This window comes from Canis aureus, chromosome 12, assembly GCF_053574225.1.
Source record: "Canis aureus isolate CA01 chromosome 12, VMU_Caureus_v.1.0, whole genome shotgun sequence".
Taxonomy (NCBI): domain Eukaryota; kingdom Metazoa; phylum Chordata; class Mammalia; order Carnivora; family Canidae; genus Canis; species Canis aureus.
This window is the reverse complement of record NC_135622.1, coordinates 5340833-5355368: the sequence shown is the minus strand read 5'-3', so window position 1 is coordinate 5355368 and position 14536 is coordinate 5340833. Positions and strand designations below refer to the sequence as shown.

The 14536-nt window shown below is 36.8% G+C and overlaps 1 protein-coding gene across 4 annotated transcripts in view; it reads left to right on the top strand.

Moving 5' to 3' along the window:
• VPS45 (vacuolar protein sorting 45 homolog) overlaps positions 1-14536 on the top strand; it is a 74328-nt gene that overhangs the window by 32429 nt on the left and 27363 nt on the right. For 3 of the 4 annotated variants that reach the window (XM_077842440.1, XM_077842438.1, XM_077842439.1), the window contains exon 14: positions 7745-7876. In XM_077842440.1, the coding sequence (XP_077698566.1) occupies positions 7745-7876 (132 nt within the window). Of the gene's footprint in view, positions 1-7744; positions 7877-9297; positions 9716-14536 lie in introns of those variants that run through there. The other variant, XM_077842437.1, reaches the window with a different exon arrangement.

Sequence of the window (14536 nt, the reverse complement as noted above, 5' to 3'; positions counted from 1 at the left end):
CATCTATAATAGTAGATATGACAAGATTTATAGTTGGAAAATTTAAACTAGAGAATAAATTTGGTTGATGTTACCAGAAAATTTAGATTTTATAGTTTGCTGGTATCCCTCTACAATATACTGGCTTTACATCATCTTGGCCTCGCTCTCAGTTCTAGCCACTATCTTGGATCATCACACTGAGAAGAGTCATTCATTTTAGTCATCTTTATGATAATTTAAGTCTTATCATGATAAGAGTCCTTGGTTTAATCGTTATTAGGAAATATCAAAGGAGATGTGGCAAGAATACAACTTTGAAACCAGGAATGCTTGTAGAATTGTTTTAGTCCTGAGCTATTAAATTCATGGTTAACCTGTTTGGCAGTATAGCCATATCTACAAATTGAGTTTTGATCTTTCCCCTGCAGATGAGACTCCCCCATTTCCTATTTAGTAGGCTCATTTTTCTTTCTTGCTCCAGAATTGCTTCTTGTCTCTGATAAAAATAAGCAACTTAAAAACATTTGGTGAGAAAATGGAGCTACCTGGTCATGCATTCCACAATCAGTTCAAAAAGGAAGTACTTTTTCACATTTACACAAATTTAGTGGAATCTTGTGGTAGCAATTCATATTGTTTCTATAACCGCAGCAGTCCTTTTCCAGTGGCCTTTTTTCCTGTAGTAAATGCTCATAAGATCTTTACACTCTATAAGTACTCAAAAATTTGAATTTTAGCCATAAGTGTAATGGTCCACAAAGTAGATAAAATATTGCCTCTTAAAAGTTTTTCTACTTCGTTTATTCATGTACAGAAGTAATGATTTCCAGAAATACTATATGTGAAAAATGTTTATTTTTCTAGTAAAATAATATGTAAATTGTTTGAATTCTCAAGGTGTTCTTGTGTATGTATATGCAGCATGAACTGGCTGCTGTTTTCTATCTAATGTTTGCTGCCTGCACTAATTAATGCTTTTAGTTGCTATGGTGAATTACAGAGCACTTGTATATTCCACTTAGCTTCAACCATCATATAAAAATGATTCATTGTGTATTTTCCCGTTGGCCTCATCAGAACATCTACTTTTAAAATTCACCAGGGAAAGGAATGAAAAGGAAAAATGTCAGGGTGTTTGTTTGTTTGTTTTTTCCCCATCACTGTTCCTCCTTAAGCCAGCTTGAATAAGGAGTAGGAGGCTCAGGAAAACATTTATTAATGTTTTCATAACCAAATGTGACATAGTTATCTTTGTTAGGTACACAATTAAGCTATAAGAGTCTATCCCAGTATCTAAGTTTTGTTCTTATATTAATATAACCTACACCCACAGTTACCATCTGTGACATTTTCTTCCCTCTCCAGTAATACTCCAGAAAATACTCTGGTACCCTGAAATTATCAGACTAAAGGATAGTATTCTAACGCTCTTCTAGGAGCCTGCTTGAGGGGTGCCTGGTTGGCTCAGTGGTTGAGCATCTGCCTTTGGTTCGGGTTGTAATCCCGGAGTCTGGAGATCAAGTCTCACATCAGTCTCCCCTTAGGGAGCCTGCTTCTTCCTCTGCCTCTGTCTCTGCCTCTTTCTGTGTCTCTCATGAATAAATAAATAAAATCTTAAAAAAAAAAAAAAAAGTGCCTGCTTGAGTTTATTCCTTCCCAGTTCTTGCCTTTCTTTTCCACAGAGACAGGTGTACTCTTGAGGCAAATTATAGGCAGAGGGCAGCTCTAGGGAAGAAACATCTCCAGAATGATCCTTGCTTAGCTGCTTTTTCAATTGACTTAGCAGATCAGGTGCCCAAGACAAAAATGTTACTGTCTGGTTCCTCTTGGTCACTGTACCTTTGCAAGGAAGAAACTTCCTTCCCATCTTCTTAATGAAATAATCTATGCAATTCATGAGTATTTACTCAAAATAACTGCATAACAAGTGTCAGTTTAGGGTTGCCTCTCAGCATAAAGAGTATTACGTATGGAATCTCACTATAAAAATAATACACATTTTCTGAGAATAGAATTTCATTTCAGCTTTGAGGATATTATTACTTCTGAACACTGCAACTGTTTTTTGTTTTTTGTTTTTTGTTTTTTGTTTTTTGTTTTTTGTTTTTCCTGTTTCTACCTGGGCTGGCCTCCAGATAGTTACATAGACTAAACAATTGGCAGAATGTCTTCTGTCTCCTTGGTGGCACATTCTTATAACATTGGATTTTTTTCTCCATAGAACTCATTCTTCATCAGTATTCTTTAATGAATATTAAACCAAGTATGACAGTATTTGAGAAGCCATTATCATCTCAGCTCATTCATACTTCTAGAACCAATATAGTGGGAAGAATTAAAAATTTATATTCTTCAAAATTTCGTGTTGAAAAGAAATTGTCTATACCCATGAGGGTAATACTGTGATAAAAGTTACAGAGACTCATATCAGTATTTAAAATTATAGCCAACTGTAGCTTGGTAGATTCTTTTGGTCTATTCCTAAAGAATCTACAAGATCTGAACTTAAGTTCCTTTCCCCCTTCTGTAGAAATATTAGTCAGAACTGAAACAATACCCTCAGTTGGAGAAAAAAGAAGAGAACTTGTATTTTGCCTGAATATTCAGTCCTTGAAAAATGAAGAGTTCATCATACTTGGTAGCAAAATGTTACTATCATAATTATGCATTATTTCCTAAGCAAATGACCCTTCTCAACAAGAGAAAGCTGACCTGTAACTGGAGGCAAGGACTTGAAGAAAAAAAAATCTTATGGTAGAGAATTTTAGTGATTCAAGTCATGCTTTCCTATAAGTTACAAAGAGCCTCTTTCCCTGCAGCCTAAAGCACTAGATTAACCCTGGATTAATAACTTAGCTTTATCTACTCCGTGATACTAGAGGAAATCACACAAATTATAGATTAGTGCCACTACAAACTCATTGTTTATAAACTCACTTGGGCCTTCCCAGGTACTCAAACTTTTATGCATGCTTAGTCTTTGTCTCTCTCCACAGCAGTTTTGAATGTTTTCCATTCGCCAAATCACCTAACCCACCCCAGCCCACAGCAGTGTTTCCTAGAGAAAAAAAATTGAATGTCAGACATTAACTCCCTCAGTGTCTAGCCCCCATAATTATTTATTCTTTCCGTATTTATAAACTTATTTATATATACCTACCTTTATGTCCTTCCTCCATTCTAAAGGAAATACATCCTTTTTTGGTACTTAGAGCTGATCATTCTGTCAGCACTCTAGTTTTAGACTCCTACCATTTCTTCTGAAGCCTTCCTGTAATGGTTATTTGCTTGTTCCCTCTCTCTCCTTGTCTAATATATTTTCAGCTTCTCCTCATTTAACTACTTTCCCACAGACTATAAGCATACTTGGGTTTTTCCTGTTAAACAAGCAATAAGTATAAAGCCCTTGAACCTGGGTTCTTCTCTAACCTGTGTCCTTTCTTTCACAGCCAAACTTCCTGGATGAAGCCACTGTCCTCTTCAATCCATGCACCCTGGCTTCTTACTCCACTATAATACATGAGACTTTTCTTACAAATTCATTATACAACAGCATGCACAGCGGTCTCTTTCAATCCTCATCTTATTTACCCCGCTGTGTATTTCACACTGTTAACCCTTCTGTTCTTAAAAGTCACTTGTCCCTTGGCCTCTACCTTCTGGTTCTCCTCCTACCTTTCTGACAACTTCCTTCTAAGTTGCCTTTGCTGGCTATTCATCTTGCTTATCCTGCAGCTGTTTAAAGACTCTCCAAAGCTCTTTCGATTCTCTTCTCATTCTATACAATCTCCCTAGGTTGAACTCATCTATTCCCCAGCTTCAGCTTTCACCAGTATTTGAGGAAATCATTAGGCTTAAATGTCCAGATAGATGCTTAGTGGACATCTCTGTTGGGATGTTCCACAGGTATCTCCAACACATGTTTTTGTCTTACTTTCAGGAAATCAGTCTTGCTTTTTTTTCTCAAACCTAAACCAGAAAATTTAGTTATCATGGACTCTTCCTTTATCTTCATCCTCCACATTTAATCATTGAGTAAATACTGAAGAGTCCTCGTTTTTTGGGGGTGGGGGGTGGTTTGGGGGTTTGTTTGGTTTTTTTTTTTTTTTTTGGTCTCCTATATATACAGCCCCTCCTCTCCATTCCTGGTATTTCTTTAGTCCCATTTTTCATCTTCTCTTTCTAAAAGTCTTACAGTGTCCTTTTGTTCTCCAGCTTTTCCCACCTGCACCCCTCCCCCAATTCATTCTCACACAGCTGCCAAAATTGCCCTTCAAAAAAGCAAATCTGATCACTCTAACCTAAAACCCCTCAGTGACTCCCCCATGACCTATAAGACTCAAGGCCTTCCATGGTCTGGCCTCTGCTTATTTCTCCCTCTCTTTCTCTCATTATGTCTCTAACTTACCTGCTTTATTCCAAAGGAGTTAGGATGACTCCAAAGTTTTCATCATAAGCAACTGAAAAGATAAACTGGCCATCAACTAAGATGGGGAAATCTATAGGTGAAACACGCTTGGAGCAGAATTTAAACATTTGAGTTGAGAAATTTATTAAACAACCAAGTAGAAGTATCTAGTAGATAGATATTTAAGCCCGGCATTTAGGAGATAGGTCTACCTGGGCTGGAGGTAGAGATTTGGGAGTCATCAGCAGAGAGATGTGTTTAAAGCCATACAACTTGGGTGTGATCATCTAGGGATAATCAGTAAGTTTAATAGCACTTTCTACAATGATGGAAATGTGCTCTATCTCTGCTATTTTATAAGGTAGTCAGTCATTAGCCATGTGACTATTGAGCGCTTGAAATGTGGCTAGTTCTACTGAGGGACTGAGTATTTTATTTTATTTTAATTAATTTAAATTTACATAGCCATATGTGGCTAATGGCAACTACATTGGGCAAAGCAGATCTAGAGAGTAATTGTAGGTGAAGAAGAAAGGAAGACCAATGACTCCATCATTAAGAAGTCAGGGAGATGAGGTGAAGCCATCAAGGAACACTGAAAAAGAGCAACTAATGAAGTAAGAAAATCAAGAATCTGATATCCTGGAAGCCAAGTGAAGAAAGTATATGGAAGAAGAACAAGTAATCAACTTAATCAACTTAAAAGGACCAAAAGTGGTGCTGAAAGGAGGTGGAGAAATAGGTACTTTCTGAGTTGCTGGGAATGACATCTATAGAGTATCTTGGCAATATCTACCAAAATTTAAAATGCGCTCTAGATCCAAGATAAGGGCAAGGAGCAGAACAATGCACATTAAATGCATGTGTGTGTGTGTGTGTGTGTGTGTGCGCGCGCGCGTGCACGCGCACACACTATACATATATATGTATATGTATGCAAATATGTATATATGCATATATTTACGTATATGTACACAAAGGTAATATCTCTGAAAAGACACATAAGAGACAAGTAGTAGTGTTTGCCTCTCAGGAGAAACTGAGGTGCAAGAACACTGGTGAGAGGGAAACTCACCCCTTTTGTATTTTATGTTATATGCAAACATTTATCTAGTCAAAAATAGTATATTTTAAAATAACAAAAATAATGATAGAATATGTAACAGTAGGTAATTCCTAAAGCATGGTAGTGCTAAATACATTGTTTCAGGTGAATTAGTCTAAAATGCTTATTTTGTCTTAAAAAGTAAGTTTGTGGAGTGCCTGGCTGGCTTGGTTGGTTGGGCATCTGGCTCTTGGTTTCAGCTCAGGTTATGATCTCAGGGTTGTGGGATTAAGTGCCATGCTCAGCATGGAGCCTGCTTGGGATTCTCTCTCTTCCTTCCCCCTCACTGCTCCTGCTCATGCTCTCTCTTTAAAAAAATAAAAAATAAAAAATAATGCTTAAAAGCATGATTTTAAGTTCTAGGTTCATACAGAAATGCCATGATTGACTACCTAATTCATTGTAAAATAACCACCTTTTCATCATTGGGAGCCTTTTATTGGGTAATCTGCAATTCAGAGATACTCTGAACATTTTTAATTTTTGCCATGGTATCTGATTCTGTTTCCATGAAGTGTCATAAAAATAAATACTCTGTTAATTCCTTTAAGGTGTTTTAGAAAGAGACAAACAAACAGAAAAGAAATGTAGGGTGGGTTTTTTTTTTCATGATTTATACATAAGCCTGTATAATTAAGGAGGTTTCTATTTAATTTTGTGCTATAACCTCCAAAATGGATGCTTCTCTTGGATACAGTTTTAAATAATGTCCAATGAGTCATTTAATAAAATTACTTACTTGCTAAGATTAAGTAATTTTGTCTTCTTTTGATGGCATGAGAAAAGAAAAACAGGTAAACTTTAACAGTTTTGAAGTGATACGGTCTCCTTTTTTTGTTGGTTTTTTTAAGACTTTATTTATTCATTCATGAGAGACACAGAGAGAGAGAGAGAGGCAGAGACACAGGCAGAGGGAGAAACAGACTCCATGCAGGGAGCCCAATGTGGGACCCCAGGACTCCAGGATCACACCCTGAGCCAAAGGCAGATACTCAACCGCTGAGCCACCCAGGCGTCCCTCCTTCTTGATATCTACAGAAGGGGCCAATAGAAGGCCCTTACTTTTGTTTTGAAGCCATTTTGATAATGATTGGAACACAGTAAAACTACACAGTGCTACCCAAATGAGGCAAGTGACTGAGCTGAAGTGTTAGTATGTCCAATAACAAAACTATACTCAAGAGTTTTTTGTTTGTTTTCACAGGGTTGGTATTTTTTCCTTGGTTTATCAAAGGATTTGAGAACAAAGATTTTAAGAAGTGGAGTTCCTAGAAGTGCCATTAATTTATGTATCCCATTCTCTTTTTATACTCAAAGTACTAATGTTTCTAGTTTCCATCTATTTTTTTAAGTTTTTTGTTTGTTTGTTTTGTTTTTTTGTTTTGTTTTGTTTTTTTTATTCATGAGAGATACATAGAGAGAGAGGCAGAGACACAGGCAGAGGAAGAAGCAGGCTCCGTGCAGGGAACCCAATGTGGGACTTGATCCTGGGTCTCCAGGATCACGCCCTGGGCTGAAAGCGGCGCTAAACTGCCGAGCCGCCCGGGCTGCCCCTCCATCTTTTTTAAAAAAAGATTTTATTTATTTATTCATGAGAGACACAGAGAGAGGCAGAGACACAGGCAGGGGGAGAAGCCTCCGTCCTGTGGTGAACATGATGCGGGACTCAATCCCAGGACCCTGGGATCACAACCTGAGCCAAAGGCAGATGCTCAACCGCTGAGCCACCCAGGCGTCCCTCTAGTTTCCATCTTATGGGAACACCCTAATATACTTATAGTTTCCCAAATACTTTAAGTCCTTGGACAGAGGCTATTGTAATGACACTGTATTAAGTATTTGACAAAGGACTTCTATATGAAAGGAATTGTGCAGTACAAGTATAAATTACTGCTATATTGATATCATGGCACAGTGAAGTACTTGGGCAGCCTCTCGAATATAAAAGTACATTTCTAGATTTGGTTCCAGCAAACACTATTGTGCTATTCTGAAATCCACAGCACAGAAATTATAAGACATCCGCTCATAAACAGAAAGCAAATCACTATTCAGCATTTCCTGCTCTGTTTCCTGCCAATTTCAGATAATTAAAACTTTTTTAAGCCTTTTATTCTATTCTGCTTTAATTCTGCTTCCTCCACCAAAAATGAAAGATTTAGAAATTAAAACTGCATATAATAGTAACACCAAATCTTTGCTTTTTTTCCCCTCTTATCCTATGATGTTAACTTTCTTCATTATTGCAGACCTCAGGATATCATTGTGTTTATCATTGGAGGAGCCACCTATGAAGAGGCTCTAACAGTGTATAATCTGAATCGTACCACTCCTGGAGTGAGGATTGTCCTGGGAGGAACCACAGTGCATAACACGAAAAGGTAAGGGAGAGCAATTCAGTCCTACAACTCTGTTCCCTTTCCTAGAGGATAAAGCTTAAATTTGTAAAGCTGAATAAACTGCTGTAGACCAGTGCATCAGTTCATAGTGTAATAATAAATTGTGTGAGATGAGAGCTCTAACTCCATGAGGTTCATAAATCACCTAATTAAGGTCAAAGACCTGAAGAGTAAAGACCAGCCTGTAATATTAATCTTATAGCCACAGACTGACACTCTGAAATACTGAAACGTAATTGAATTCTGTGAGTTTTTTCTTTTTTATTAATTACATTTATTCAGTTAGTATTTAGTAAGAAGAATACAAAGATGAATAAGATAAAGTCCTACTTTTAGGAAGTCATTGTCTATTAGGAAAGATAGAACAGGGATCCCTGGGTGGCTTGAGGGTTTAGTGCCTGCCTTCGGCCGTGGGCATCATCCTGGAGTCCTGGAATCGAGTCCCACATCAGGCTCCCTACATGGAGCCTGCTTCTCTGCCTGTGTCTCTGCCCCCGTTCCCCCCGCCCCGTCTCTCATGAATAAATAAATAAAATCTTAAAAAAAAAAAAAAAGGAAAGATAGAACATAAAAAATAACAAAATAAGTACCTGAAGAGACAGACCATAGAGCCATGGATTATTAGTGACTAAGAAAAATTAGTAGATGTTTCATGGAGAAGATAGTGCATATTCTGAACCTTGGGCAGAAAATGGACATAAGGAGGGAGAGCACATATTGGCAGACTTAACCACATGAACAAATTACTGAGGCTGTAGGCAACGAGCATAGAAAAAGAACAGCAAATAGTCACCCAGTTGGAATGTGCAATAATAAGTGAGAAAGTTGACTGAATGCCATCATTGTGAAAGGCCTTGAATTCCAGGCTGAGGAATTTTTACTTTCTAGTGTAGAATATGAAGAATCATTGGAAGTTATTTAAGCAGTAAAATTACAAAAGGGTCACAGTATTTTGGGAAGATTAATTTGGAAACTAAGGGTAGGGAACACAGGAGAAGGAGACTGGAGAAGTGTGGCATGATAGTTGAATTTAATGATTAGAGACCCTGAGATCCATACTGAGCCATGTACACATGGATACATTGGGAGTCATTAGAGGTATTTGTGTACGTTTTCCTTTTTTATTATTATTTGGCTTTTTTTTTAAGATTTATTCATTTAAGAGCACACAAGCAGAGGTGCATGGGTAGGGGCAAAGGGGTGGGAGAGGCAGACTCCCCATGGAGAAGGGAGCCCCACTCTGGGTTCCATCCTCCGATGCCAGGATCATGATCTGAGCTGAAGGCAGATACTTAACCGACTGAGCCACCCAGGCGCCCCTATTATTAGGCTTTTTAACATAACTTTTCCCTTTTATTATGGAAGTAATACACATTTATTCTGAAATTCTTTTTTTGTTTAAGATTTTATTTATTTATTCACGAGGGGCACAGAGAGAGAGGCAGAGACACAGGCAGAGGGAGAAGCAGGCTCTCTGTGGGGAGCCTGATGTGGGACTCATCCTGGACCTGGGATCACGCCCTGAGCCAAAGGCAAATGCTCAGCCACTGAGCCACCCAGGCATCCCTCTGAAATTCTTTTAATTCAGAAAATATAAAGAGAAAAAGAGCTCCCCTAATCTCATCATTGTTACACTTTGATCTTTTCAGACCTTTTTTCCTAAGTGTATAAACACGTATGTGAATGTATCGACAGAAAGGAATCTCTTTCTTGTACATTCTGTTTTTGACCTGAATTTTGTAGTCTTTGATTAAACATAAACATCTTTTAGTGTTAAAAATGTAATCATTCATTCATTAAACAAATATTAATTAAAAAAGATTACCTGGGTTTGAATCCTGACTTTTTCTCTTACTATTTATCAATTTAGGCAAATTAGTTAATGTCTTTGTCAGTTTCCAGGGCTTACTGGAATTTATATTTTATATATTTACGTATTTGCTTTTGATTTGCCAGTTCATATTCTTTGTCCATTTTGCAATTGGAGTATTCCCTTTTTTTCCCAATAATTTTTATTTATTACCTACATAATTAAGGATATTGACCATTTGTTACATAGTTTTACAAATCTTTTTTCCTTGTTTGATATTTTTGTTTTATATTATTCACAGTATTTTATTGTATAAAAGTTTTATTATATTTCACTTTTTACTTTTCTGTGGTCAAAATTACCAGTGATTTCTGCTTTGGTGTCATGCTTAGTTCTTTCCCAGCCAAAATTATATAAATACTAACCTCTCTTTGTCCCATGATATTTAGGACTTGCATTTAAATAAAGTTATAGCTTTACCATCTATCAAAATTTTATTTTATTGTAAACTGTGTGGTAGTTTCCTTTTACAATTTATAGAAATACTGCATATACGTACATATTTTATTACATACAGAGAAGCATACAAATGATAAGCAGACTGCTCAATGAAATATGACAAAATAAATATATAACTATGTAACCACCACCCAAACCAAGTAGTAGAATGTTACCAGCACCTCCAGAAGTCTCCCTTTTGCCACATGTCTCCTCCTTGTCACAATTCCCACAGAGTAATCACTATTATGACTTTTGTCACTATAGATTAGTTTTACCTGCCCTTAAAAGATACTTGTTAGAAGAATGAAGAAACAGGTTAAAAGTAATCTATTTCTGCCTTTCTCATAAATAATAAAGGGATCTTGGAAGGATCCTGTGAAGGATCTGTAATCAGCTTCCTCCCAACTGACAAGTTATTATTGTCCAGCATTTTGGTTCCATTTTGTTTTTATAATCTCCAAATTAGTCATCATCATTATTTTCAATTATCATTATTTGTTTAGATTTACCCATTTATTTGCCTTTTCCCCTCCCTCCTACTTTTTCACCCTGGCCCTTCTTTCTGATCCAATCTTCTTACTAAAAACATCCTTTAATAGTTCTTACAGCTACTTGATTTTTTTTTTTTTTTCCTAAAAATATCTTAGGGGATCCCTGGGTGTCTCAGCGGTTTAGCGCCTGCCTTCAGCCCAGGGTGTGATCCTAGAGTCCCGGGATCAAGTCCCACATCAGGCTCCCTGCATGGAGTCTGCTTCTCCCTCTGCCTGTGTCTCTGCCTCTCTCTCTGTGTGTGTCTCTCATGAATAAATAAATAAAATATTTTTTAAAAATAAAATAAAAATATCTTAGTTTATAAATCTAGAAATCCAGGTTGATAATTTATTCTTAGCACTTAAAGGTCAGAAGACAATGGAATACTACTTTTAATTGTTGCTGTTAGGAAGTCTACTTTCAAGATAATTGTTTTTTTGGGTTATAGGCAATATATTCTTCTCTAATTCTTTTTTTTTAAAAAAGATTTATTTACTTATTTATTCATGAAAGACACAGAGAGAGAGAGGCAGAGACACAGGCAGAGGGAGAAGCAGGCTTCATGCAGGGAGCCCGACATGGGACTCCATCCTGGTCTTCAGGATCATGCCCTGGACCGAAGGCAGGCACTAAACCGCTGAGCCACCCAGGGATCCCTCTAATTCTTTTTAAGATTATCTTTTTGTCTTTGGTGTTCTGGTTTTAGTATTATGTATATAAATGTGCATTTATTTTTATTTATGCTACTTGGTATGAAAATTCATGTTTGGCATAATTACTGGAAATTTTCCAGTCATTATTTCTTTGAACATTGCTGCTTTTCTATTTCCTGTGTTCTCTCCTTCTGGAACTCCTATAAAGATATACGTTACGCCTCCATCTATTCTTTGTGTCTCTTAATCTCTCATTTATATTATCCATCCATATCTCTCTATGCTGCCTTCTGTGTAATTTTTTCAGATCAGTATTCCAGTTTAATAGTTCTGTCTCCATCTCTGTTAATTTTCCCATTCAGTTTTTAACTTCAAAAGTTATATTTTTATGCTTGTAATTTCGTTTTGCTTCTTTTTTAAGTTTGCCTGTTTTTATTAATTTCTTCTATCCTCACATTTTCAGATCCTTCATTTTTCTTTGATCACATTAATTCTATACTCTAAAACACTTTCCAGTTCCTGAGCAATTAAATAATCTTTTGTGTAAAAGGAAGAAAGTGAGGCAAAGCAAAAGCTTTAGACTAGATTCTTCCAACTAGCCAGCTTTGGTATTTCTTTGTCTGACCTAACAGTATGCTAAGCAGTACATCGAATTATGTTTGAACTGATAGCCTTAGCAATAGAGGTTTTGATAAAATCTTGGACAGGATTGTTCACTGGCCCTAACAATGAAACTTTTTTTTCTTTTTTGATGAAACTTTTTAAGAAGGAGGGAGCTACTATGGTAATTGTCACCCTGGAAAAACTTTAGTTAATGTTTGCAATACATAAATGATCCAAAATCGGGTGTTTATCATTTATTTTTATAAAGATATAACCTCCAGTAAATAATAGTGAAATGTATCACTATCAGTAAAAAAAATAGTGCAATTTGTATTTCAGAATCAAGTTGGGGATCCCTGGGTGGCGCAGGGGTTTGGCGCCTGCCTTTGGCCCAGGGCGCGATCCTAGAGACCCGGGATCAAATCCCACGTCGGGCTCCCGGTGCATGGAGCCTGCTTTTCCCTCTGCCTGTGTCTCTGCCTCTCTCTCTTTCTCTCTCTGTGACTATCATAAATAAATAAACATTTAAAAAAAAAATTAAAAAAAAAAAAAAAGAATCAAGTTGTTGTAAAGGCTTAAGTAATCGAAAGCAACTTAGCTTCAACTTCTAATGGAAGGGCACCATTTTCATGATGAATGTAGGCTACCTTGGGTATTACTATCATATTGAGTAAGTTCACAACTCAATGTATTTTGAAATTTTAGACTCTAAGTAAAAAGATTTTTTTAAATTAGTTTTATAACTGGATTTAGTGGGGCTACTGTGAGCTAGCAAATAACCTTGATTCGGGAGAGAGAAAGTTTAATAATTTGTTTCTCTGAGTTGTTAGGGTTTAATTTTTGTGCAAGGGGTTTATTGTACAATTCCTTATGTAATATGTGGGTTGTTTCTTAAGGAAAAGTCCAAAGGAATAAGTAACACACAGCATTGATCCCAAGAGCTCTATAGCGCAGAAGTATTCTTTTGAGAGATTGGTGATCAGAAAACAGTATACTTTTAGATACGAGCGATGAGTGCCCTCCTTTTGTACTTGGAATCATGTAAAATGAGATATGGGCTGCCCCCACAACAATATGGTTTAGTAGGAATATTGGATTTCCCAATAAACAGGAAAAGAAATCACGTCTCATAGCTGGGAGTATGATGTGCTGATATAGAAACTACTGTCCCTCTGGAGTGGGAAATGTATGTTGCAGGATATTTCTGAGATGCAGGCCACTTGAGTTCCCTGATCTCTTAAGTAAAACTCGAGATCACTACAGGTTTATTTTGCAGTCAGATCCCAGTACCACCACTTACTTGTTATGATTTTGGGCAAGATACTTAGTGTAATGGTAGATAGGTCAAAATTGGTCTCTTGCATCCTAGAAAAATTACATGTACCCTTACCTCTGATGTAGCAATTTTAGTAACCTTCATCCTAAGTTACCTTCTATTTCTAAAATACATCAAGATTGGGAGTGCCTGGTTGGCTCAATTGATAGAGAATGCAATTCTTGATCTCGAGATCATAAGTCTGAGCCCCACGTTGGGCATAGAGTTTACTTAAAAATTTTTTTAATAGGGGATCCCTGGGTGGCTCAGTGGTTTAGCGCCTGCCTTTGGCCCAGGGCGCGATGCTGGAGTCCCGGGATCAGGTCCTGCGTCGGGCTCCCGGCATGGAGCCAACTTCTCCCTCTGCCTGTGTCTCTGCCTCTCTCTCTCTCTATGTCTATCATAAATAAATAAATATTTTTTAAAAAAAATTTTTAATAAAAAAATACATCACTATTACTGTGTATTAAAACAAAATCTTTTAAAAAAATAAAATAAAAATCTTAGTTGTAGGCAAAAAATAAAGGACAGAAATCAATTCTTTCCTCTCTCCCTTATATATTTCCAGAAATTAATTTTTGTTGAGAGAATGTGCTCTGTGTAAGCTTCATCATAAGCCAAAAAGTATCTGAAGATATATGTCCGTTAGATTTTTTTTTTTTTTTTGTCCGTTAGATTTTAAAAGGAGATATACAGTAGTTGAATCTGAAATTCAACTTGCCATTCAAAGTTATAATTTAAGGCTGGTCCAAGTGCAGTGGTATTTACAATTAATTGATCACAGCAAGTTACAGATTTCTTGGGGCACCTGCGTGGCTCAGTCAGCCTCGTGTCTGTCTTAGGCTCAGGTCATGATCCCAGAATCCTCAGATTGAGCCCTGAGTTGGGCTCCCTGCTCCGTGGGGAGCCTGCCTCTCCCTCTCCCTCTGCAGTTCCCCCTGCTTGTGCTGTCTCGCATACTCTCTGTCAAATAAATAAATAAAATATTTTAAAAAACAAAATAATGATTTAAGCTGCTCTTTTCCTTAAGTACCTTTTTTTTAATTGAGATATAATTGATATATTAGTTTCAGGTATACAGCATAATAGTTTGATATTTGTATATATTGCAAAATGATCACCATGATAAGTAATTAACATCTATCATCACATATGGTACAAAATTTTTTTCTTGTGATAAGAACCTTCAAGGCTCTCTTAGCAACTTTCAAATATACAATGCAGTGTTA